Source organism: Arachis hypogaea, chromosome 2 (assembly GCF_003086295.3).
Source record: "Arachis hypogaea cultivar Tifrunner chromosome 2, arahy.Tifrunner.gnm2.J5K5, whole genome shotgun sequence".
NCBI lineage: Eukaryota > Viridiplantae > Streptophyta > Magnoliopsida > Fabales > Fabaceae > Arachis > Arachis hypogaea.
In genome coordinates, this window is record NC_092037.1 from 11,531,788 (window position 1) to 11,556,813 (window position 25,026).

At 27.5% G+C, this 25,026-nt stretch overlaps 1 protein-coding gene across 3 annotated transcripts; it reads left to right on the forward strand.

Moving 5' to 3' along the window:
• The first annotated feature begins 17,352 nt into the window (after window positions 1–17,352).
• On the forward strand, window positions 17,353–24,331 carry LOC112737584 (auxin-induced protein AUX28). 3 transcript variants are annotated; one of them, XM_025787550.3, is made up of 5 exons: window positions 17,353–18,103; window positions 20,880–21,124; window positions 22,673–22,811; window positions 23,287–23,348; window positions 23,921–24,331. In XM_025787550.3, the coding sequence occupies exons 1-5, from the start codon at window positions 17,802–17,804 to the stop codon at window positions 23,956–23,958; spliced, it is 786 nt and encodes a 261-aa protein (XP_025643335.1). In that variant the 5' UTR covers window positions 17,353–17,801; the 3' UTR covers window positions 23,959–24,331. The 3 variants fall into 3 exon arrangements, 2 of the variants coding, with proteins under 2 accessions (XP_025643335.1, XP_072062079.1); XR_011867130.1 differs by having other exon boundaries at window positions 17,414–18,103; window positions 21,225–22,811; XM_072205978.1 differs by lacking the exons at window positions 22,673–22,811; window positions 23,287–23,348; window positions 23,921–24,331 and adding an exon at window positions 21,276–22,330 and having other exon boundaries at window positions 17,414–18,103.
• The last annotated feature ends 695 nt before the right edge of the window (window positions 24,332–25,026 follow it).

The window sequence follows — 25,026 nt, forward strand, 5'->3', positions numbered from 1 at the left end:
GGACTAGTCCGCGGGTTAAACGGGTGGCCTGTTTATATTTTATATATTTAAAAAAAAATAGCACTTTTAGCTGATATTTTTTTCTATCTGATCTAAAAATTCGACCCATCAACTAGAAAAATATTATTTTTTAAAAGTTTTTTACCTAAAAGTACTATTTATTGTCAAAATATTTTTCAAAAAATAAAATAAAAGAATAAATGAACTAGCCCGTTTAATCCATCGGACTGACTATAAACGATCCGAGTTAAAAAATTATGGCCCGTAAATAAAACAAATTTAAACGGACCAACTCATTTAACCCACAGACTTAACAGACTAAACCTAAATGAGCCGAACTAGTCCGTTTAACAGTCATACCACCATACATCATGCATCATTATTCACCACCATTATCCTCCTCTAGTTGTTTTATCATTTCTTTTCAGTTTATTTAAACTTTAGGAGGATAAGATCAACATTCTTTAGGTATTCTAAGATTGAGTTAATTAAATGTACTGTTGATAGTTTAGTATTATTTTATTGTGTTTCTCTTTTTTTTTATATATTTACAATAACTTTAGATATAGTTTATGATAGAATACAATAACATTATTTAAACCTTGTTATCAGTCGAATAAGGTTTTATTATATTGTCATTATTTGTTGTCAAGTATATATTTAACTTAAGATTACTGAAACCCCAAATTTAAACCCTAGTTATTAGCTAGTGGCTTAGTTTATCAGTTGTGCTTATGGAAAAATATAATGCTAACGAATAATACATGATATATATATATATATATATATATATATATATATATATATTAAAAAAGCATTCTCGTAGTGAATAATAAACACTTTGTTATGATATTATATAATTAGATATATGTATAAATTTATTTTATATTTATGTATTAAAATTTTTATATATATTAAAAAATGTAAAATTTAAAGTTAAAGGGCATGGTAATTAACAATAGGATATTGGCTAAAGTTATTAGAGATATAATTATTTATATATATTTTTATCGGTTTAAATTTTTAAAAAAAATAATTTTATGATATGGTATTAAAATTTTTATATATAATAATTAGATTTTTACTTTAATCAAGTAACTAAAAAGCTTGAGTCTCATAAATATAAAGTCAAATTTCTGATCATAAAATTTGGCAAATTAGTGAGTTGTTGAAAAAGTATAAGAGTACAACAACAAATATGTAGTTTTCAGTTCTTTATTATTAATTGGACATGAACCCTATTCACAAGGAAATGAAAATGGTTTGCAAAAGATATAAAAGAAAAAAAAAACACAAACTAGCTAGGCCCAAACCCGTTTCATGGACGGCTGTTCTTTGAATCTTTTTTGCATAGTCTGCGGATCATTGCCATGGTTAATGGGAAACATTCATTGACACGTACCGTTCAAAACTATACATAGACCATGCCTTAATAATAAAAATAGTTATTAATGTATATCCTTTCAATAATTTTGCATGCTTTACGTGTCCCTTAGCTTTTACTCTTTTTAAGATATTTTAATTTTTAAATATTATTCTACTTTGATCCATGCATATCAAATTGTCAAGGAAAAATAATAATGCATATTCTAAGATATATGTATGTATATATACACACACATGTTCACATCAAAGGATGAAATCAATAGTCTTTAATAGCCATGTTTGACGGAAAAAATCTACTAGATGTGATTGGAACTCTAAAAAAACATGGAATTGATGATTTGATATTCGCCAATCTATTATCTTATTTCGGTTTGTGAAAAAAAAAATTGATTTTTAAAATCCAATAATATTCAATCACTGTGTATTTAAAATTTTTTCTATTTTACTTAATTTTTGGTAACCTTAACAAGATTTTTAGACATGTATCGAATCAAACTTGTATCAAGATCTTAAGTATCGAAAAATAAATACGACTCCTCTGAAAAAGAATGGGCTCGACCCAGAAATTTCTTAGTGTTCGTGTTGAAATATATGAGATACTTGAATTGTAGTAAATAATAAAGAATTGCAATAAAATAGATAAAGCTTTCAAATTGACATTGAAAGAAAGCAAAAATGCTTAAAGAACAGAAGTAAAAATAAAAATGTGTAAAGCAAATAATGAAAGAAAACAAATAAATGAAAAGAAACGAAAAAAGAATATAAAAGAAAAGCAAATAAAAGTGGATTTTCAACACTCACATGCACTTGTGCTTCATGGTCTTCCTTTGCATCGTTGGAACTGGGAATTTTGGCGGAGACTTACTTGTAATGATCTAGTGTTTTTTAAGAAGTCCCAAAACTCTCGGAGTTTTTTTTATTTATAGACTATGGAGATAGACTTACCATGAAGCATGTTGTCCACTATCTGACTTCTTCCATTTTTTCATCCATAACCTTGCCTTGACCATGAAGAATCTTAACTCCCAAGTTTTGACACCCACATCTTCCTTGGCCTTCAAGTCTCACGTTTCTTCAACTTGCTCCTTAAATTTCGCACTCATATTCTCCACTCAACTTTAAAGGTCGAATAGCAAGCCTTGAAGCTCAAGGAAAGGCAATAACTACCTTTTGATTTTGACGCTCTTTGTACCATCTTTCTTCGACTTCAGCTTACCTGTCTCTACTTCTATATTCGAAACACTTCTTTTGTAGTCGAAATGCCCTCTTGTTGAGAAAAATTTATTTTTCGTACCAACAAATTTTTCCTTTAAAATTTATTATTTTGTTCAAAAATACAATTTTTAATATTTCTCGTGTCGAGTGCGTGCAACCTTTTCAAATTCTCAAATATTTGAAAGAATAGGTACGCATCATTTAAAATAACGCACGTTTTTCTGGAAATACATAACATTTCTTGAGCTTTAATAAGTCGTTCCTTGAATAGAGCATTCCTTAAATTCTTCCTGTCGGATTACCTCATGAGTCGAAATGGGCTCTTAAGAAGAAACTAGTTGTTTATTCTTCCTAGTATGTAGCCCGACAGTTTGGCTTAGCCCAAGCCTTACTTTCTTTCCTGTCTCTAGATTCTAAGGCTCAAATGATTCATTATGAGGTGTTAGAGACAGAAGAATTCAACAAGATGTTAAAAATGAACCACTAAAAAATGTCGACTCAATACCGGCATTTGAATATCAATCATTGTTTTTTGTCGACTCTTGATTTCCATGGATGGTGATCAAAGTATTTTTTTATTCATTGTACATCTGTCAATCAAGCCCTCTTGAATATGGTTTTTCCTACTGCGCAAATAGCGTCAAAGAAAACCAAAGGTAAGTATATGGAAGAAATCTTGAATTTCTTTTCAAGTACTTCGTACTTCTCTGGGCATTTTTTTGATATTTGACTCACCTTACTTTTGATTTCTTCAGTTACTCAACAAACACCCCTAACTCAAGTTGCTACTAACCCTAAACCAGTTGAGAAAAGCTGGGATACTGATGAAGACACAGGTCCTAAGACAAAAACCAAAGAAGAGGGAGGTCGAAGAAGAGAAAAGTCGAGTGGTGCAACCCTTATCTCAAAGAAACGTGGTCCTATTGATATTCTGATGGGAACTAGACCAGCAAAGACTCAGAAAGCCCGACTTGCAACCTCTTCAAAGATATATACTTGATGATGTCTGTCGTAAATTAGAAATTTCATCTTGTACTTGTAATTTTCATTTTTCCAATATATTGCAGTCGAAGCAATCCCAGAAAGGGACTTCCTTTCAAGCTAATGATATCGACAATCCTACTGATCGAAGAGTGGATTAGCAATTCATGCTGAAACAGAATTCCTTCAACCTATTCAGACTACTCAGACTGTTAGTCCGTCTACTCCTGTTCCAACTTCGACTCAGAATCCATAATCGATAACAACATCTTATATTTCGATCTCTTCTCCACTGGTACTTCTTTTGTTTAGATTTTCAATGTTAAGTTCCTTTTGCCTGTCACCTGATCCATATATTTTTGCCCTTTTCAGATTCGCTATATGCCTCTTCCTAGTGATGTTGAAACTTACCAAAAATCTGGTCCTACATATGGATCAGGGTCAACTGCTGAAACCATTATTGTTTCTGGATGTTCGACACAGAAATTTGTCAAACTGTCAACATAGAAATTTGTCGACGAAGACACTATTCTCATACTGTCGACACAAAAATCCGTCAATCAACACATGGAGCCACCTTTTAATGTTCCTTCCCCAGAAGATGGAGATTTGAATTTCGATGACAACGAATTTGACCTGGAAAATATCATGTCTGAAGCTCGACAGGTTTATTCCTGTAATGGAACTATGGCATTGTCTTCTGGTCTAGAGTTGAGCATTGTTATCCTTCAAGCTGAGAAGTCGACTCAGGCAGTGTCGACCAAAGAAAAAGAAGTTATAGAAGAAGTTACTTCTGTTGTGCCCATGGGTCAAAATCCTCAAGTTATCGACAGAATCAACATTATTCTTGATTGCTTGAACCATTCCATTGAGGATATCAATGACAATATTGTCTTAAAAGCTTGACTTACTGATGCGCTTACTTTTTTCAATCAACGTATTTTCTCCGACCTGCATTCACTTGAGACTTTAGCTGACTGTGATACTCAGCTGAAAAAAGATGACACGGCTAAGTCTTAGGTCACTAGGGTTTTATCAGAGGGTCAGGTAAAGGAACGACAAATGGTGTCGAAGATTGCAGCCTTCGAGAGAGAATTGGCTTATCTAAAATTAAGAAAAAAAAAGTCACATCCACCAATGTCGTTCTCTCTCTTCGACTGCAAAATATTGAAAAGGCTCATGCTTCCAAATTTTCAAGTCGAGGTAGTTTAGTCGAAGCATTCACTCAAGCCACCAATGTCTAAGAAGCAGCGCAAGACTCCTCAGGCCTAGAAAAATATCAAGATGATCTGAAACTCATGTTTAGGAGCTTACTCTAACTCTCTTTTGCACTTATTTTGTTTAGTATTCTCGATTTACTTTGTTTTAGTGACAATGGTATTTTTTGAGATACTTACCATTTATATGCATGGTTCAACTACTATTTGTATCTCTTATTGCATACGCATTGCTATCGAAAATATTTTCTATTTCAAAAGGTCCTTCCCATAAAGGAGACTATTTGCCTTTGACTTGCTCAGGCGGAAGTATCAATTTCAACACTAAGTCATCATTGCAAATATTTTTCCTTTCACTTTTCGATTGTATGACTTATATATCATCTCTTTTTGCTTTATCATTCTGTCTAGTACCATGAGTTGAACTTGGTCTAACTCATCTAATTCATCAATCATACTCGACCAATATTGTTCAACTGGCAACTCATTCTACCTTGCCACCCTTTATGTTTTACAAATTAATTTCAAGTGGCAATACAACTTTATGACCATACACTAATTCATAAGGTGTCAATTTAGATGATTCTCATAGAGAACACTTGTAAGCCCATAACACTTGACTTAGTGTAGTGTGCCAGTTTCGAGGCTGCCTCCCTATATGCTTCTTTATCAAATTTATCAAAATATTATTACTGGCTTCGACTTGGTCATTAGCCTGTATGTGCATAGTAGCAAGTCGAATATACTATTTTAATGTCTCGTGACTCAGGAAACTCCTTTATATGTCCACACTGAGACATTCATTCGTCTCTGCCATCAGCCAACCCATCGATCCTGATGACAGCGTCGATTTGAGGGAGCAGGTATTGGAGCTCACCCGGAGCCTTTACCAACAGATTCAACAACTGCAGCAGTCTGAGAAGAAGTATCAGGAGATCCTCACATGCGTCTCAGACACAGGTTCTCTCACGTTGGAGTGGAGATGAGAGTTGAAGCGGCTTCAGCTGATGAAGCAACAGATGATGGTGTACCAAGATTAAATGCGAGTCAGTGGCAGCGGCGCTGCTACAAGAGCAATGACATCACTGCATAGTCCTTTGCGTCAATAGGACTAGGGGGATGACAACGACAATTATCAGGATCTTTAGTTATTAGAGTTTTATTGTAGATTGTTTCATTGTATATTCTATTCTTTTGACTTTTATTTTTTTATATACTTGATATTTAATTTACCATATTTGGTTTCAATTATTTAAAATTTGACTGCTAATTGTGTAAAAAAATAAATTTAAATAAAAAATAAAAAAGTTGACCCCCTATTGCGTAAAAAAAAAATTTGGATTTACCATCGAATTTATCACGAGCAAAATACAACGGTAATTAGGTGAGAAAGAAAATAGGGAAGCGTCAAAATTACCAGCGAAACTTTTCCTATGATAATTACCGGCGGATTAAATAAAAAATCCGTCGCAGAATCCGACGGTGCCTATCGTGGGATTAAAAAACCCGACGATAAGTAGTTACCGGCAAGAGTTATATTGTCGGATTCATTCCGACAAAAAATTCGCCAATAAATTTGATAGTACTCAACGTTTTTTTATAGTGCAAGTGAAAAAATTAACTTCAATTCTTTTAATTTGTCTCCAATTGGCTGAAACTTTTTGAGAACCAATGGTAATAGAAGACAAATTGGTATTCATCATAGAGATTGAATTAAAGGTGATTTCTGAAAAATTTAATTCTAGTTCTAAGTTGGATCGAAATTTTGCTCTGATACCATGATAGTTTCCAGAGATGAAGGTAAAGAATTGAAGATTGAAAAAATGATGAGAATGCAGAATTTGTTCTGCAATGGAGAAAAGAAAAAAATGTAATTGTATTGATTGCTTGTAACAGACTGTATACACTTTACATATAATGAGATGCTCATAGTTATATAGCACTCACACTTGTAACTACTACATCTATAGTTATATAACAGCTTTAGAGTTATGCAGTTTTGGTTTTCTATCTTGTAAGCTAGGTAATGTCACTTTTATCCTTCTTATGCTCAACAAAACAGAAACTACTAATTTGACTTAATTGAGTGATAAATTCACTTGAGTACTTAAATAAATATCGGAAGTTCGAATATAATTTTATGTATGTAACAATTTATTTGGCAATAACAAGTTTTTAAATGAAATTTAGATTTATAAGTATGTAAAAAATTAATCCTTATCCTATTGAACTAAAAGTAAAACTAAATATAAATGATGGGCATGCATATTTCAATTTGCTTAAGAAATTAGGTGTGTGAGTGTTGAATTCAGCAGAAGGCTCAAATTATATGTTAATTTGAAGCAAATATGCTCCTGATTTCAAGACATGATCAGATGCTATTTACAGTATCAATAATAAGTCACGTACTGTCCTGAAATTTCGATCATGTTTTTCACTACTTGATTATTCTTAATTAACTTTACTTTTTTCACGCTAATTCTTCAATATATTTCATTTTTTATTTCTTTGCTTTGCGAATGAATACACCGACAGTACTTGCTAAAATAAGTTTTAAGAATGGCAAAGTTTTAAACTTATATTACATTGAAAGAAAATCTATTTATCTTATATACAAGCTTAATATTTTAGTAACCTTAATAAATGTATTTAATTAACAAAAATCATATGATTCTACCAAGTTATATATAGAAAAATGCACTAAAAAATCAATTAAAAAATAATTAATGTTTCTTTTTTTTATATATTTAACTTAAATAAGTATATAATTATTTTGTCTTCTTTAACAGTTATGTTATTTCAATTTTAATTTATACTTAACGTTTTAAAATTATTTTATTATACTCCCATACGCTAACACCATGGAAATTATTATCGGAGACATGTAGGTGACACACATTACAGGAATTCCAGAATTAGGTTTAAATTAGGTTTTTGTATGCATACTATGCATTTATGTTAATAATAAGGTACTGAAAATTCAATTGGTCATCAAATTAATAAAATTGCTTGTTTAAAAATTTAAATTAAAATCTAATCAAGATTTGAATGGAGTTGAATTAAATATTATAAAATAATATATTTATGATATATATTATCTTAAAATATATTTAATTTATTATTTTAAATCAATTAATTATTAAAAAATTACATCAATTTGACCAATTAACTATTTTTTTACCAATTTTATTCTATTTGTTTCTGAATTGCAGCGGTTTTATATAACCATCGCAAAACCGTCGTCGCCACATCTGCCGCGTTTGTTGTAGTGAGTGACCTCTTAATCAGGTCAAATCAGTCAATTCAATTTAATTTTCAAAACTATGGTTAATACTAAAATTATAAGATATCCCAAAAATTAAATAAATAAATAAGAGACAAGCTAGGTTTTAGTCACGTCATAAATTGAAAATTTCCATAGCAAAAGCTAAACATATAGCAAGGGCTTGTTCCGGAAAGAGAATATGTTAACATGGTTGGATCCATAATGTTGTATGTATAGCCAAATATACAAGTTTTGCATGTGAAATAATGTGACCTATCTAGCTAGTGTACAACATAACTAATTTTCACGTAGCAGTGCCTATTTATTCTCTATTCTCTGTCGCAAAAAAATTAAAGTCCATCCTATATATATTAGATAGCTATGTCTATACTCTATAGTGCTAAATTAAAATCCAATGGCATGTGCGATGCTGACACATTACATGGAAAAAAAATACTAAACATTAGGGAGGTTTTAGACTTTTAATTTTTGATTGAATTTGAAGTTGCGATACTATTTATTACTGCTACAAATTTGGTAATGAGCCATTGGAATTTTGTTATTGAGTTAGTTTGCTTTGGTGGTTGTGTAACAAATTGTTGAGGCTAGTCCAAAGGGCATATAAAACCAACCACCTTGAAGATAGGATTGTGAAATTATTTAATTACTTAAGTTAATTATATAATTTTTTTATATAATAATTTATAGGTTTAATTATTTTGTTGGTCTCTATAATTTTATCAAATTTTCAATTAGATCTTTATACTCTTTTTTTTAATTGGATTTCTATACTGTTTTTAATTTTGTAATTACGTTCTTTTCATATTAAAAATGTTAAAATTAACATAATATTTTTTACCAAAATACATGCGATCAAAAATTTAATTATGTTTTTAATTATAAATACCTTTAATTTACGAAAAATATTCAGTTAACTCTAATATTTTTTACACTATGAGAGACTTAATTACAAAACTAAAGCAATGTAAGGATCTATTTGAAAAAAAAAATATAGAGACCTAATTAAAAATTTAGTGAAACTATAGAGACCAATAGAATAATTAAACCTAATTTATATATATATATATATATATATATATATATATATATATATATATATATATATATATATATATATATCAACAAAAGAGTATTACACTGAAAATGCATAAACACTAAACTATATTATATATTATTCATAGGTTAATACACGCTACCTATTATATTTTTTATTAAAACAAAAAATGAAAAAGAATGAAAACCTTTTACAAAACTTCTTAAGGATGGTTCAATAATTCCTTTTTATTATTGGCTTGATGTTTTGCCTTCATAGAGTATAACTATTATATTGTTATGGTTACGTATTTACTATCTTAAATAAAATTAACTTTCTCTATATATACAGATTTAGTTAAACAACAATGTAAAACATAAAAAGTTACGTTCAAAATACATAAGAAAACATACTAATATGCATTTTTTGGATTTTTCAACTCTTAACTAAAAAATATTACATTTTTATAATGATAACTTTTGTATTTAACAAATAATTTTTATATTTGATTTAAATTTTTGTGGCAAAATTTGAATAATTATTTTAAAGGAGCACAGAAAAAGATTAAAATTCAATCTCTAAATTTTTTATTTTTCCTTTTTCGAAAAAACATAATCATTCACAATATTTTTCTAAAAGAAATTCACTTGAAATAAATTTATCAAATTTATTTTAAGAATGAAAATAACTTATTTTTTTAATAATATTTACAAAAAAATCTATCAAAATTTTATCTCTAAAATCTTTTTATTAGGATATTTATTTAATATTTAATTTTTTTGTCACATTTTTTAATTTTTCGAGAATTTATTTATCCTTCGTATATTTTAAAATTATTTTTGTCAGTGATATAAACTTTTGACTACTAATTTTGTAATTTATCCTAAAAAAATTTATGTACAAATTTCATAATTTTTATCTTTTCTATCTATCACAGCACTTTTTTTATGTAAAAAAAATAATAAAATATATCATTCAGTAAATATGTATAACATGAATTTTAAAAAATCATAATATTATATTTTTAAATTTTTCTGTTGTAGATTCTATTTTATCATTCTCATTTCTTAATAATTCAACAAATCTCAAAAATCCTAATTTAAGCCTTCGCATTTTTTTTCCATATGCCCTATTGTATATTGTAACTCCTGTAAGTCTTAACCACCTTTCTATATAAGAATTAATAAACTAGCAATATCTAAAATGATGAATAATCATTACTGAACCAATTATTTTCAACCAGAATAAAAGGAAAGATATTATTATTATTATTATTATTATTATTATTATTATTATTATTATTATTATTATTATTATTATTATTATTAGAGAAGATACATTACTGATGTTTTCTCTCTCTTTCTCTTCAGCTTTTTTTTTATTATTCACAGTATTTTTTAATAATTCGTTAGTTACAAATTAATTTATTACAAATTTAAACTACCTTTAAAGATTTATTGTTATTAATTAATAAATTACTATATATATAAAATAAGATTCAACTCTTAAGTCTTTAACACTTATTTAAATAAATACATAATTACTCTCTTGGAATGAGATTATTGGAAGGAATCTAATAATTATTTTAATTTATTACATGCTATATATTAAGTGAGGGAAATTAAAGTAAAGTAACAAAAGAATATTCACCAAAAGATTTTATAATAAATGTATGAAATATGAATCATCATATGTCGCATTTATATCAGAATTCATTATTAATATCAGAATTCATAAAGGTTATAGTATCATTGATATTTTATTTTTGTGCATCAGGATATTTATCAGTTGAAATTTAATAATAATTAATCTTTTGAGGACTATAGAGATATAAAGTGAGCAATTTTTGTAAATAAATAATTTTCATTCTCATTTTTCAGTGATTATCGAATCAGAAGAGATAATTAAAAGACACAAATTAAACTCTCATCTATTTGTATTAACTTACGTTAGTATCATTGATACTCTTAAATATATAATTTATTACTATTTAATGATAAAAAATTTATATACAAAAATTTTTAAATATTTTTTTAAATACACAAAAAATTATTATTTTTAATTACGAATATTCAGAATACTGACAAAATTATTTACTAAATAATAAAATCAATATTATAATTATTAAAAATTAACTTTTTGATAAAAATATCTAAATATTAAATTTTGGTTGAATTAATTGGTTAAAAATGATTCGAAATTAAAATCTTAAATTACTCTCAACATCTATACTACTATCACCATTATATTTTCTTGTGTCACTATCATATTCTATAGCTACTCATATTCACCCAAATCCTAACCCTCACACTCACCATCCCTTATACTTTTTAAACCCTAAACCCTAAACCATTGTCAACATTTTCTTATCTTGTCGTCATTAGATCTTATTTTGTCTTAACCCTCACTATTATTCTTATCCTAAACTACCTCCATCATCAACAACAACAATATCAAAAAAATTTAGAAGCAAATTTAATAATAATAACAATAGAAGCAAAGATAGTTCCAAATTCAATAAAAAATGAATGTAATTGAGAAAAAAGACAATAAATTAGTAAAATTATTAGAGCTTGATGAATTGACAAAAGTAAAAGTAATATTAGCTCCTCACATGATAAAGGAAGAAAAAGAACATGTTTTTTAGGTTTGAACTATGAAGGCGAAGGCAATACAGCTGCAACAATGAGTTGGGAGAATCACTTTACCATTGCAAACATCACTTTAACCTTAGTGTCTTCCCTCACCAGCCTACTCATAGAAAAAGTTACGACGATTCAATTTACCGAACCATCTGCTCGAAGCCGAAGTTCTGACACGAGAAACTTATGTCGTTAAGGGCTTCTTCTTTCTTCTTCATCTTAGCTTCTACATCAACCTCCTGATTTTTCATGTTTAGGAGTCTTGATACCTTCTCAGACGTTACATTGCACTTCAGGTTAAGGTTCGAATTTTTATGATTAAATACGAATCTCTCAATAGAGGAGGCTAAATTAGTGTGGTTAATGCGATGGTAAACAGTGCCACCATAACTAATGGTATTGAAGATAATGCGGTAGTGGTGGTGAAATTGGAGAGTGTGACAATAGAAGTTGGTGGTGAAAAAAGAGATAGTGGTGAAGCTAGTGAAAAAAGGTTGAATTTGAAGACCAAAGGGATGAGACTAACATTGGATACGGATGAGAAGTGACGATGGTGGAGTGGAGAGGAATGGTGTTAATTGATAATAAAGATAATGTTGATGCTGATGATGACAACAGTAAAGTGGATTGACGGTGAAAGATGAGGGTATGATTGAGAATGGGTGAGAAGTGATAGTGGTAGAGTGGAAAAGCATAGTGTTGATCGATAATAAAGATAATGATGATGCTAATGATGACAACAATAAAGTGGCTTGACGGTGAGAGATGAGGGTGTGATTGAAAACAGGCGAGAAGTAGAGAGAAATAGTATTAATTGACAATAAAGATAATGATGATGCTGATGATAACAACAGTAGGTTAGATTGACGGTGAGAGATATGGGTGTGACTGGGAACGAGTGAGAAGTGACGGTGGAGTAGCAAGGATCGGTGTTAACTGATAATAAAGATAATGAGTATGTTAGATTGACGGTGAGAGATAAGGGTGTGATTGGAAACGAGTGAAAAGTGACGATAGCGGAGTAGCGAGCAACGATATTGACTGATAATAAAGATAATGATGATGTTGATGATGACAACAGTGAAGTGGCTTGACAGTGACAAATAAGGGTATGATAGTAGGAATGATGAGGATAATTCGAAAATTTTAAATAAATTTTTAGTGGAATCAAGCAAAATTTAGTATTTCGGTATTTTTATCAAATAAAATTCATTTTTCTTAGTACAATGTTAGTTTTGTTCTTTTGTAAATAATTTTGTTAATGTTCTAAATGTTAGTATATACAAATAGTAATTTTTTCTAAATAAACACATGGGTACTTTCATTTCTTCAATTATTTTATATTCTTTTATAATATGTTCGACATATATAATTAATATTAGTGACCAGTGATATTTTTTCTTGTGGAAATCGTTAAGTCAAGAGTATCCATATATGTAACTAAAATATCAATAATTTTTGGAGGTTAGTGATAATATATATTAGTTATCGTTCAATTTTTTTATTTGTCGATCTCGAGTTAAACCCCGACATGATTTATGAGATTAATCGCTTGCATCGAAAAATGTCATTGAAATCTCAATTGCAACATAAATGTTTCTTAAGATTGAAAAGATTGCACCATGTTAGTCACTTACTTTCTTTCCGTTAAGTTACTCTTTGTTAGAGATATGACTATTAATGTTACCTTTTTCTATTAATTTAAATTTTTGGAATTAGTGATTTTATGATATAGTATCAGAAGTGCAAAATATAGCATAAGGCAAATAAAGGAGAAAAAAATGTCTATGCAAAAAATCAAGCAAACCCAAGAGAGATTCTTGCTTGAGAAAAAGTGTTAAATATATAATTATTAATATTATCTTCTCTTATCAATTTAAGTTTTTGGGATGAGTATCTTTGAAAAAATCCAAAAATAAAAAAAATAGCATAAGACAAATCAAACAAACTCAAGAAAGACTCTTACTTGAGAGAAAGTGTTAGATATATAATCATCAATGTTACTTTTTCTTATCAATTTAAATTTTTGGGATAAGTATTTTGAAAAAATCCAAAAGTGAAAAAAAAATAACATAAAATAAATATAAAAAAAGGTCCATACAAAAAACAAGCAAATTCAAAAGAGACTCTTAAGAAAAAAAAAAGAGTATTTTTGATAAACTCTAAATATATAAAAAAAAAGACACAAGACAAATAAAAGAGAAAAAGACTTATACAAAAATTAAATAAATCTAAAAAAAATTTACTTAAAAAATATTAAAAATATAATTATTAATATTATCTTCTCTTATCAATTTAAATTTTTTAAAATAAATAATTTTATGACATAGTATTAAAATTCTATATCAGAGACTATTTTAAAATTTTATCTCTATAAATCTCTTACATTTTTGTTATATTTTGATAAATTAAAAATTTTGATATAATGAAACTCTGGACATTTAAATAATTAAGAAGGAAATTATTTTGCTGAGCGAGTAGGGTGACTTGGTGGAAGGCAAAGAGAAAAAAGAGGGTGAGTGGGGTGCCCTGCAGCGGCGCACATGGGAATGGGTTTGTGCCAACAAACTCACATGCCTTCTTGTGTGGGCTCCACATTCTCTTACACCCTTCTCTTCCAATGCCTAATTTGGGTTTTGTTTATTATTCATACCAAAATTAATTTTTTCTTTCATACCCTAAATTATATTCTTAATCAACGATAATGCCATTCAAAGTTTTAGTTCTCTCTTTTTTTTTTTTTTCACAATTATGTATTAACCCATTATTAGGAACATGATTGATTGCCTCAAAATGATGCATGCGGCTATTTCTTTTAACATATTTTTTTTTTGTAATAATATATTATTTACACGGTAATTATAGATTAATAATATCATATTAATTGTGTTCTACTATTTTATTCTCTCACTTATTTATGTTGAAGTTAGTGATGTTTGTGTTGTATTTTTTAAAATCTTTTTAGTTTTAGATGTATCTTGTCTCGTGCCTTATGTGGTCTTATATTTTTTTACACTTTTTATATAGAATTTTGTGAGGGTTTAAATTATTATCGGGAAAAAATTATAAATGAATATATTATGCGACTAAGATATTGTATTTGTGTTTCTCTAATAAATAAGTTTGTGAAATAATTTTCACATATACAACCCCAAACTCAAAATTATTGAGACTTGTGAAAATAATACAAATTTATTAATCATTTGACCAATTTAATGGCATTATTAGCACTGAATTTTTTTAATTAGATTCCATACATTTTTATTGAGTAATTGTGATACTAATTATTTATCTATTTCAAAATATACATATTCCTAGAAATAATTATTATATACATAATGATTTCAAATTTAATTAATTTGTGTTTCTCGAAATTAACCTCTTTTCTTAGTATTTAATGATCATAATAATTATTGATATGAAATTAGTTAAATAATCATAATAATTATTTCAAATTTAATTTGTATTTTATTTTTTTAAAATAGAATATTTTAGAATTTAAATCTTATAATTGCATAATACAAAAAATTAATTACCAAATCAGCTATCTGTATAAAATATATAATAAAATATAAAATACACATTAAAAAATAAAACACAATATATATAAATATATAATGATTGATCTGATATGTGATTTTTTATGTACACAACTTTTTTTTTAAATATATCAATGTATAAAAATATTTTGAAAAAAAAAAGTGGACACCAAATTTCAACCTAGCTATTTTATTTAGAGAAATATTAAAGGGCTATAAAAATTTATTGTTTTTTATTATTACTTTTAACCATCAACTTAATTTTTTTAGTTTAATAATTTAATAACATACTTTAACCTATATTTTTAAATAATAATAGCTAACTTATAGTTAAAAATATTAAATTATAATGACTATTTAGTATTTTTTTTATTTACATAAGATTATATATGTTTACGGATTTGTGTAGAAAATCATAAGCTTAGGTCAACATTACAACAAAAATATATATATATACATGTAATTAAATATGGCAAAAAGTAAAGATTGTAATCTTAAAACTAAAATAGTAGACATCCACTATATATCTAGGAGCTTTAATCTTAGAAATTTCAAAATGCATTTTATTGCTTTGCTTCACAAAATCGAATTTAATTTACTTGAGATTATATATGTCCCTGAACTTTCATTAATGAGGATCACAGTCATCCCACAAATTAGAGACATAGTCAAATGCAAGATTTTTGGTGTCTCAAAATTGAAGCTACGCATGTTGTCAAATGTCAACCGTGCCTGATGAATATATTTCTACTTAATTAATTAATTAATTAATTACAATTAGCCAACAAGCAAAGAAATCTTGGACTCAATTTTTCAGTTCCTCTATTTTTATTTATTTATTTTTCTTGCATTTTTTTATGGCAAATTGGTGAGTGTGTCAACCATGTGTTGGTGCACCATCCTGATTGAAGCAACATCTTAGAGATTAATACCCTAAATTATTATTATTATTATTAGGTAGAGAAAAAAAATGAATTTTTAAGTGATGCAGAGATACTTGTCGACCATCAGTTTCCGACTTACTTAATATATATATTTTTAGATCATCATTTAATTATTTGTTCTAAGTTGAAGCTGGAAAATCAATTACTTGGGTTCGGAATTCTGTTGACCAATCCTAGCTTAGCTAGCAAGTTATTAAGATCAATGATCGATCCAACATCGATAATGTAACTACTATTCTTAAACCAATTAAGATGAATAGCGCAGTTAATCATCACCTGCAACTATATATGATATCTGATCTTAATTAGGTTCACGAACAAGTTAAATTTAATTACTAATGTATTTACTTTTAATTCACTATCTACCATATATCTCCATATATTTATATACCACCAAGTGTATATTGAAATTCTTTATATTAATAATTAACTCCAATAATGTTTAGAAAACTTTTCTTCTATATGTAGAAAACATACATTTTTAACTTTTATACATAACAAAAAAAAATGATATATCAACGGTATATATATATATATTGTAACAGTTGATATTGTTATTAGTTGATGGAGATGTTATTGTAATATTAAACTTGTAATGATGCTGTGAAATTTGACTTATAAAAATTGAGTTATTATTTAATTTTAGGTTGTTTAAAGAATTAGTTTATTTTTTCACTTAATCATAAAGTATAACGAATCTGAATTTCATTTTAAATTTGTGTATGTAACAATTAATTAGTTTATCAAACTCAAAAATACCATAAAAAAACCAAACAATTGAACTACTTATGAACAATCATCCTAATTATAAAGTACGAGTTTAATCTCAAAATTTTATACATTGTTTTAAATTTGACTCACAATTTTATAAGTCAAACTTATCAAATTGTTATCAATCAAGTTTAAACCGACTCTAAAATTGACTTGATTCCCTTTCTATTACTACTTGCAATAATATATGACAGTCATTGTGATGTGTATTGTAGCTATTACCACGTGAAATTAAAAAAAAAGGGCTAGACAATTAATTTTTTTTCTCCAGAATTTAAAACAATGATGATAATAAAGGAAGAAATAAGAAATTCACTCAATTTTTTTGATAAGTTTGTGTGGAAAGGGGAAACCCTAGGAGAAATAAAAGAAAAGAAAGAAAAAGAAAGAGATAATAAAGAAAGCATGCAAGTCCAACATTGGTGTCCACTTCCCACTTCTTCCCACTCAACAATCATAGGAAAGATAACATGACCTTGTCCTCACTACACCCAGCACTCTTGCCACCACATCCCCCTCCACGTGTCAAAATCCCATTGCTTCCAATAATACCAAACCCAAATTACAAAAATACCCCCTCGTCCCCTTCTATTAATGTTAATGCCCAAAAGCTTCTCCCTCCCCATACATACCCTTGCAATAATAATAATAATAACAACTCATCATCACTATTATTACTACTAAAGCACTAGCTATATGCTTATTAGAGAGAGAAGAGAAAGAGGTTTAGAAAGAGAGAGAGTTATAAAGTGAAAGAAAGAGAGAAACAAAAGAAGAGAAATCATCAATGGAGAAGATGGTGTTTGAGGAAACTGAGCTCAGGCTTGGGCTGCCAGGGAACAACAAGAAGAAGAACAATGAAAAGAAGAGAGGGTTCTCTGAGACCGAATCTGAAACTGAGAGTGATGAGAACAATAACAGTGATGAAACTTCCAACACTACCGTGGATTTGTTGCTGAATCTCTCATCACCAAAGAAGGAAGCAAATAAGAATAACAACAATGGTGCTGTTGCTGAGAACCACTCATCTCCTAATAATAATAAGGAGAAGAATCTTCTTCCTTCTGATCCTGCCAAGCCTCCTGCTAAGTAAGTCCTTCTCTATATAAAAAAATTTCTATGCCAAAATCAGTCATAAAAATTAATCATTATATATTTTTATATAAATAAAATAAATTTAATTTATTTTTAATATATATTTTATATTTTAACGTATATTTTATGTTAATAATTAATTTTACAAAATTTTTAAATTATTAATTATATTTTTATGTATAAATATATAGATATTGTTTAACTTATTTGCAACGTATATTATATCCCGTTGATTAATTTTGTGGTTAAATTTTGGTGTATATATAAGTCACATGTTTGATTATATATATAATACTAGAATCATCATATGTATGTTATATGTATTTGCGGTTTTTTTCCGTTTTTTTATATCTATCACTAAGTTAGTCTTGTTTAGTTGAACTGGGTATGAAATTGTTGGGTGTCATAATAATTTCTCTTTTGATAGAATAGAGTATATATATTGATTTGATATATGTGCACAAAATATTTATTTATATATTTTTGTTTAAATTATATATATATATATATATATATATATATATATATATATATATATATTGTTCTTATAATATAATTTCAAAGAATAGATCATTTTAAGTGTTCTATAATTTGATTTTGCTTATGCCTTGTTATTCTTATTATTATGGAAGACTAAATAAATTTTTACCACTCATCTAATAATTTGTTAGTTGGTATTTCTTTATGTACTATATATATGGTGATGATGATGAACATGCACATACATGAATATGCACATGTATAGTAATTCTTTGTGTGTGTGTATGTTTTTTTATTTTTGGTGTTTTTTTTTTCAAAGTGTATGTATTTGATGTCTATTGGATTTCAACTAATTTAGGTTGGGTCAGGTTATCCCACTATGGGGGGTAAAGCTTTTCAAATGCTATCTTCTTTCATCTAAATGACTCAAATTAATTAAGACTTTGGTTAATTAAGTTGAATAACCCTCCAATTACTTGAATTTAATTAGCTTTCATAATAATTTTTTTTTGGGAAAATATTGATTGAAATCAATCATAGGATAGACAACATTGTCATGTGATAGATGAACTACAATAATAATTAAGCTAAGTCATACATAGGTACTTACCTTTTTGTATTCAATAATGGAAAGGTTAATTAAGAGACTAGAATTAGCATTAGAGAAAACACACACATACACTCGTATGATTAATCTTGATGTGTTGTATAATAATGGATTTCGGTAGTTATATATCTCCACCAATGGTTTTTCCTTTAATATATATATATTTTGCTACTCTTTTCATTTTTATAAATGATTGTTTAATTTTAAAATACTCATATAAATTAAAATTGCTAAAGTTTTAAAATAAATAAAAACCATTTTACATAATTGGGGTTAATAAAATTTTCCTATTTATTTTTCTCTCTCTTCCATTATTCTACTGCTATTTCTATTTTCTCACATAACTCACTTATTCCGATCATTTCATTACTTGAGAAAAAACAAATTAAATTACCTAATTTTTTCTAAATAAAAAATATTTATGAAAAAGAAAAATGTTAAAAATTAAAAGCTTATTTAAAGATATCATATATTCCCACAGGCTAAGCTAGCCTAGCACTCCAATTAAAGAAGCTAATTGATTTTGATGATAGAGTACAAATAAATTGTTATGATTCAAATCTAGGTTGTTGTTGTTAGGATTATTCCATTTAATTTGTTTGATCTTAAAATTAGATTTATACATTCAAATTTATTCATCATTTTATTATACATAATAAGTTACTATATTATTGCCATTACACAAATATCAGTAGATAGTAATGATTTTTAAGTTAAATGGTGACCATTTAGATCATTACAAAAAATTTTATAGACTTTCATCAGTTGTTATTATTTACCGATTTTTCTGTAAAATATTATATATAAGTTAAATGGTGACGATTTAGATCATAAAATTTTTTGTAGTCTTTTGTTAGCTACTGCTGTTATTTACTGACTTTTCTGCAAAATACTATTTATAGTAAATGATTTCATCAATATTTATAACTTTGTGTGATTTATATTTAACAAATAATTTATTATTTGTATAAATTATTAATAGTGACGATTTTGAAGTTAAATAGTGATGATTTTAAATCACCAAAAAGTTTTTTATAATCTTTTATCAGCTATTGCTATTGCCAGCATTTTTGTAAAATACTATATATAGTAAATGATTTCATCAATATTTATAAAAGTACAATTTTGTGTGGCTCATATTTAACAAATAATTTATTATTTGTATAAATTAATAGTGATAATTTTAAAGTTAAATGGTGGCAATTTAAACCATCACAAAATTTTTTATAATCTTTCGCTAGTCACCGTAATTTGTTAGCTTTTTTTTTATAAATAACCACAAAATCTTTCTTCAGCCACCGCTATTTGCCAATTTTTTTGTAAAATACTATATATAATAAATGATTTCATCAATATTTATATAAGTGTAGCTTTGTGTGACTTATATTTAATAAATAATTTATTATTTATATAAATTAATAGTGACAATTTTAAAGTTAAATGTTGACAATTTTAAACCACTGCAAAATCTTTCGTAATCTTTCACCAACCACTGCTATTTGCCGGCTTTTTTTGTAAAATACTATATTTAATAAATTATTTCATTAATATTTAGACAAGTGTAATCCTGTTTAACTCATATTTAACAAATAATTTATTATTTGTATAAATTATTATTATTATTATTATTATTAAGAATAATAATGCATGAAAATAATAAAAATATTATTAAAATATGTATAGGGCTCAAGTGGTGGGATGGCCACCAGTGAGGTCATACAGGAAGATCATGTTTGCAGTTCAAAAAAGCAGCACAGAAGAGAGTCAGAAGAATGAGAAGAATAACAATAATGGAAATGGTAATGGAAGCTTTGTGAAGGTAAGCATGGATGGTGCACCCTACCTTCGCAAAGTGGACTTGAAGAACTACAACAGTTACCCTCAGCTCTCTGATGCCTTAGGCAAAATGTTTAGCTCTTTCACTATTGGTTTGCACCTTCTTCCTACACTCCTATTTAATCATATTTTTTCTCCAAAATAATATTCTTCAATTTTAAAATATTATATTTTTTAATGAATTTTTTTTAGGAGATTTAATTAATTACTTGTATGGGTATATTAATTTTCGGGCAATTAAAGACATGTATGATGGGGCCACAACTAGTGTGAAGACTCAAGGTGGTGTGACAGAAGAATTCCCTATTGGTATAGGATTACACCAGGGATCATCCTTAAGTCCATACATTTTCACATTAGTCTTGGAAGTACTCACAGAGCACATCCAAGAGCCTGTGCCATGGTGCATGCTTTTTGCCGATGATATCGTCCTTATGGGAGAGTCAAGGGAAGACCTAAATAAGAAGTTGGAGTTATGGAGAGAAGCTCTAGAAGTGTATGGTCTGTGCATAAGCCGTAGCAAGACGGAATATATGGAATGTAAGTTCAGTCTGAGAAGGGAAAACTCCAATATAGAGGTGAAAATTGGAGAGAATACCTTACGAAAAGTTAAAAGTTTTAAGTATCTTGGGTGCATCATACAGGATAATGGAGAGATTGAACATGATGTAAATCATAGGATCCAAGCAGGTTGGTCAAAATGGCGGAGTGCATCTGGTTTTATATGCGACAAAAAAGTGCCTTTAAAACTTAAAGGTAAATTCTATCGCACCGCTATAAGACCGGCTATGCTGTATGGTACGGAGTGTTGGGCGGCTAAAGGAGAGCACGAACATAAGCTGAGTGTGGCAGAGATGAAGATGTTGAGATGGATGAGTGGTCACACGCGATTGGATAAAATAAGGAATGAAGATATAAGGGAGAGAGTTGAAGTAGCACCCATTGTGGAAAAGATGGTTGAATCGCGTCTCAGGTGGTTTGGACATGTGAGAAGAAGACCGATAGAACATCCAGTCAGGAGGGTGGATGAGATGGAAGATGGACAAAGGGCGAAAGGCAGAGGAAGACCTAAGAAGACCATCCATGAGGTGGTCAAACGAGATCTACATGTAAACGGTCTCTCTGTAGACATGATACATGACAGAGCACAATGGCGTCGTTTGATTCATGTAGCCGACCCCACTTAGTGGGATAAGGCTTTGTTGTTGTTGTTGTATGGGTATATTAATTATTTTTCAAGAATATTTTTTATTATGATAATACTAAATAAAAAAAGTTAAAAAGAATTAAAGATAAAATTTGATTTGTATTTGTATTTTTTATTTTTATTTTTAGTAATTTTTATTTTTAGATTCTGTAAAAAAAAATAACAAAATTTATTTTCTGTTTTTATCTCTTATTTGTTAAAAGACTAAATTTAAGTTTATTAATATTAATATTTCAATAATTTTCATTTATATGAATATATAAAATTATCTAACTAATTAGTGAAATTAATGGATCTTGAAGTTGATTAGTTTCTTAGGAAATTAAGGAAAAACAAGTAACCATGCATGCAAAATTTTACTGTTATTAGTTTATATCCATATAGTTGAATGATATTAGATATCTAATGGTATGAATGATTGAAAATAATGAAGGAAGTTGTGAATCAGAAGGAATGAAGGATTTCTTCATGAATGAGAGAGCTTTGATGGATTTATTGAACAATTCTGATTATGTCCCAACTTATGAAGATAAGGATGGAGATTGGATGCTTGTCGGTGATGTTCCTTGGGAGTATGTTCATTTTCTCTCTTTTCTTTTCTAAATTATTTTCATCACTTCTACCACATTATTCTTGGACCTACTTGCTTAGCTTGTAATTAATCAAAAGGGGAAAAATGAAAGTAAAAAAAAAAATTGTATATATTGTAAATTAAATATAAAAAGAAATAATTTGAATTTTATTAATTATGCTGTATTATTAATTATTATAGATTATTATTAGAAACAAGTACCATTATATAATACATATCATAATTATTGTATCATTAAAAAAATTAGAAATAATCTTTCATAATTAAGAACATCTGAGTTGTTATAACTACTAATAAGTGGTGAATTAAATTATTATGTACTTCTTTTTCCCTCACTCTTTTGCTTTCTATACTACTTGTCTTTCTTATAACATGTGTACAAGCCAAGTAACTATATATATATATATACTCTATGATTTTAGCATAACATCAATATTTGCTTTGATGTTAACCAGGATGTTTGTGGAATCATGCAAGCGTTTACGTATCATGAAAGGAAAAGAAGCAATTGGACTGGGTTAGTATCTTTTTTTTTTTCCAATTTTATTTCACACATGAAACCCTTGTGTATTTAGTCATATTATTATTCAATGCATTCAATAATTCCTTCTATTTACTCATATGAACACCATTCTTTAACACTACTTTTGTACCTTTTTTTCGGTTTATTATTAGTGGATTAATAGGCTCTTATATGTTTATTAATCTATTTTTTATTTATGTATTATATATTTTAAAAATAAAAAATAAAAAAATAATATGCACATCAAAATAAAAAGGCTAAATAAAAAATTGCTTCTTTGTCATATAAGAGTACAATTGGAAAATTGAATTAATATATCTTATATCTAAATAAATTATTTTAAATAATAATAATAATAATAATAATAATAATAATAATAATAATAATAATAATAATAAAATGAAAGAAATGGTGCTAGTTATTAGTTAAGATCATTATATAACAATTTAATCAAATATATCAAATCATCTAATCATTCTTAATTAATAACTTTACATAAAGATAAATTTTGTTGGTCTTATTTCTCCTAAAAATAATATTAAAGATAATTTAATTTGTTAATGTAGCACCTAGAGCCATGGAGAAATGCAAGAACAGAAGCTAGAGAGTAGTGGTGGTTATAGCAGTGTCCATAACCTGCTCCATATCCCTTTGTGGTGCCCAGTTGACTATAGCAGACAAAGATGGACAGAGAGAGCATGGTCTTCAAAATATATAGTTTTAATTATAATATTTTAATTAATCTGTGTATTATCATGGTTTGTTATATATAATATCAATTATCAAACATAGCACTAGCTAAATGCATTATGCATATGCATGTGTAAGCATAAATTATGAAACATAAACTATAACGACTCTAAATTATGTTGCAAGACCATTTTCTTTTTCTTTTTGTTTTCTCCTAAAAAAATAAGTTTCTTCTTGTGTGTGGATGCTCAATAATAATGTTAATAATGTGCTTGTTTGTTGTTGTAGCTATGGTATTCTATTACTTTAACTTTTCAATTTGCATTTCTTTTTTTTTTTAATTTTATTTTATCATTGTTCATTTATTCCTTTAAGACTTTATTTGTTTTATGTCTAAGAACTAAGAACCAAACCAAGTTTAGCTAAACTATAATTGAGATGTTTCCTGAACATGGTGGATGGGGGGAACAAGATCATGTGCATGTTCATGGAGCATTTATGCATAACCATTGATGCATGTTCTTTAATTTATTTATTATTTTATTATATGAACGTGCAAATTCAATTTTTGGTTAAAAAAATATTTAGAAGAAAATTAAAAAATTAGTCTAAAACCATCTAACCTTATTTTATTGTATTCTTAATTACTGTATGTTAGAATAAGTATATAATTATTTTATAATTAAAATAGTTGGATAATTATAAATATAATAAATATGTAATTATATATATTATATATGTGAATTTATAAATATTAAATTAAATTATTAGTGCAAACATATATATGTGTAGGGTAGGTGCGAATTGAGCTAACTTTTTCAAAATGCATCTATAAATCGAAAAATTAAATTAAACGACAATATTAAAAAAATTAAAATTTATATTATTTAATATTTATTAATTATTATAATAATTAATAAATATTAAATAAAATAAATGTTAACTATTTTTTACTAATATTTTTTATACTAAACATTTTCGA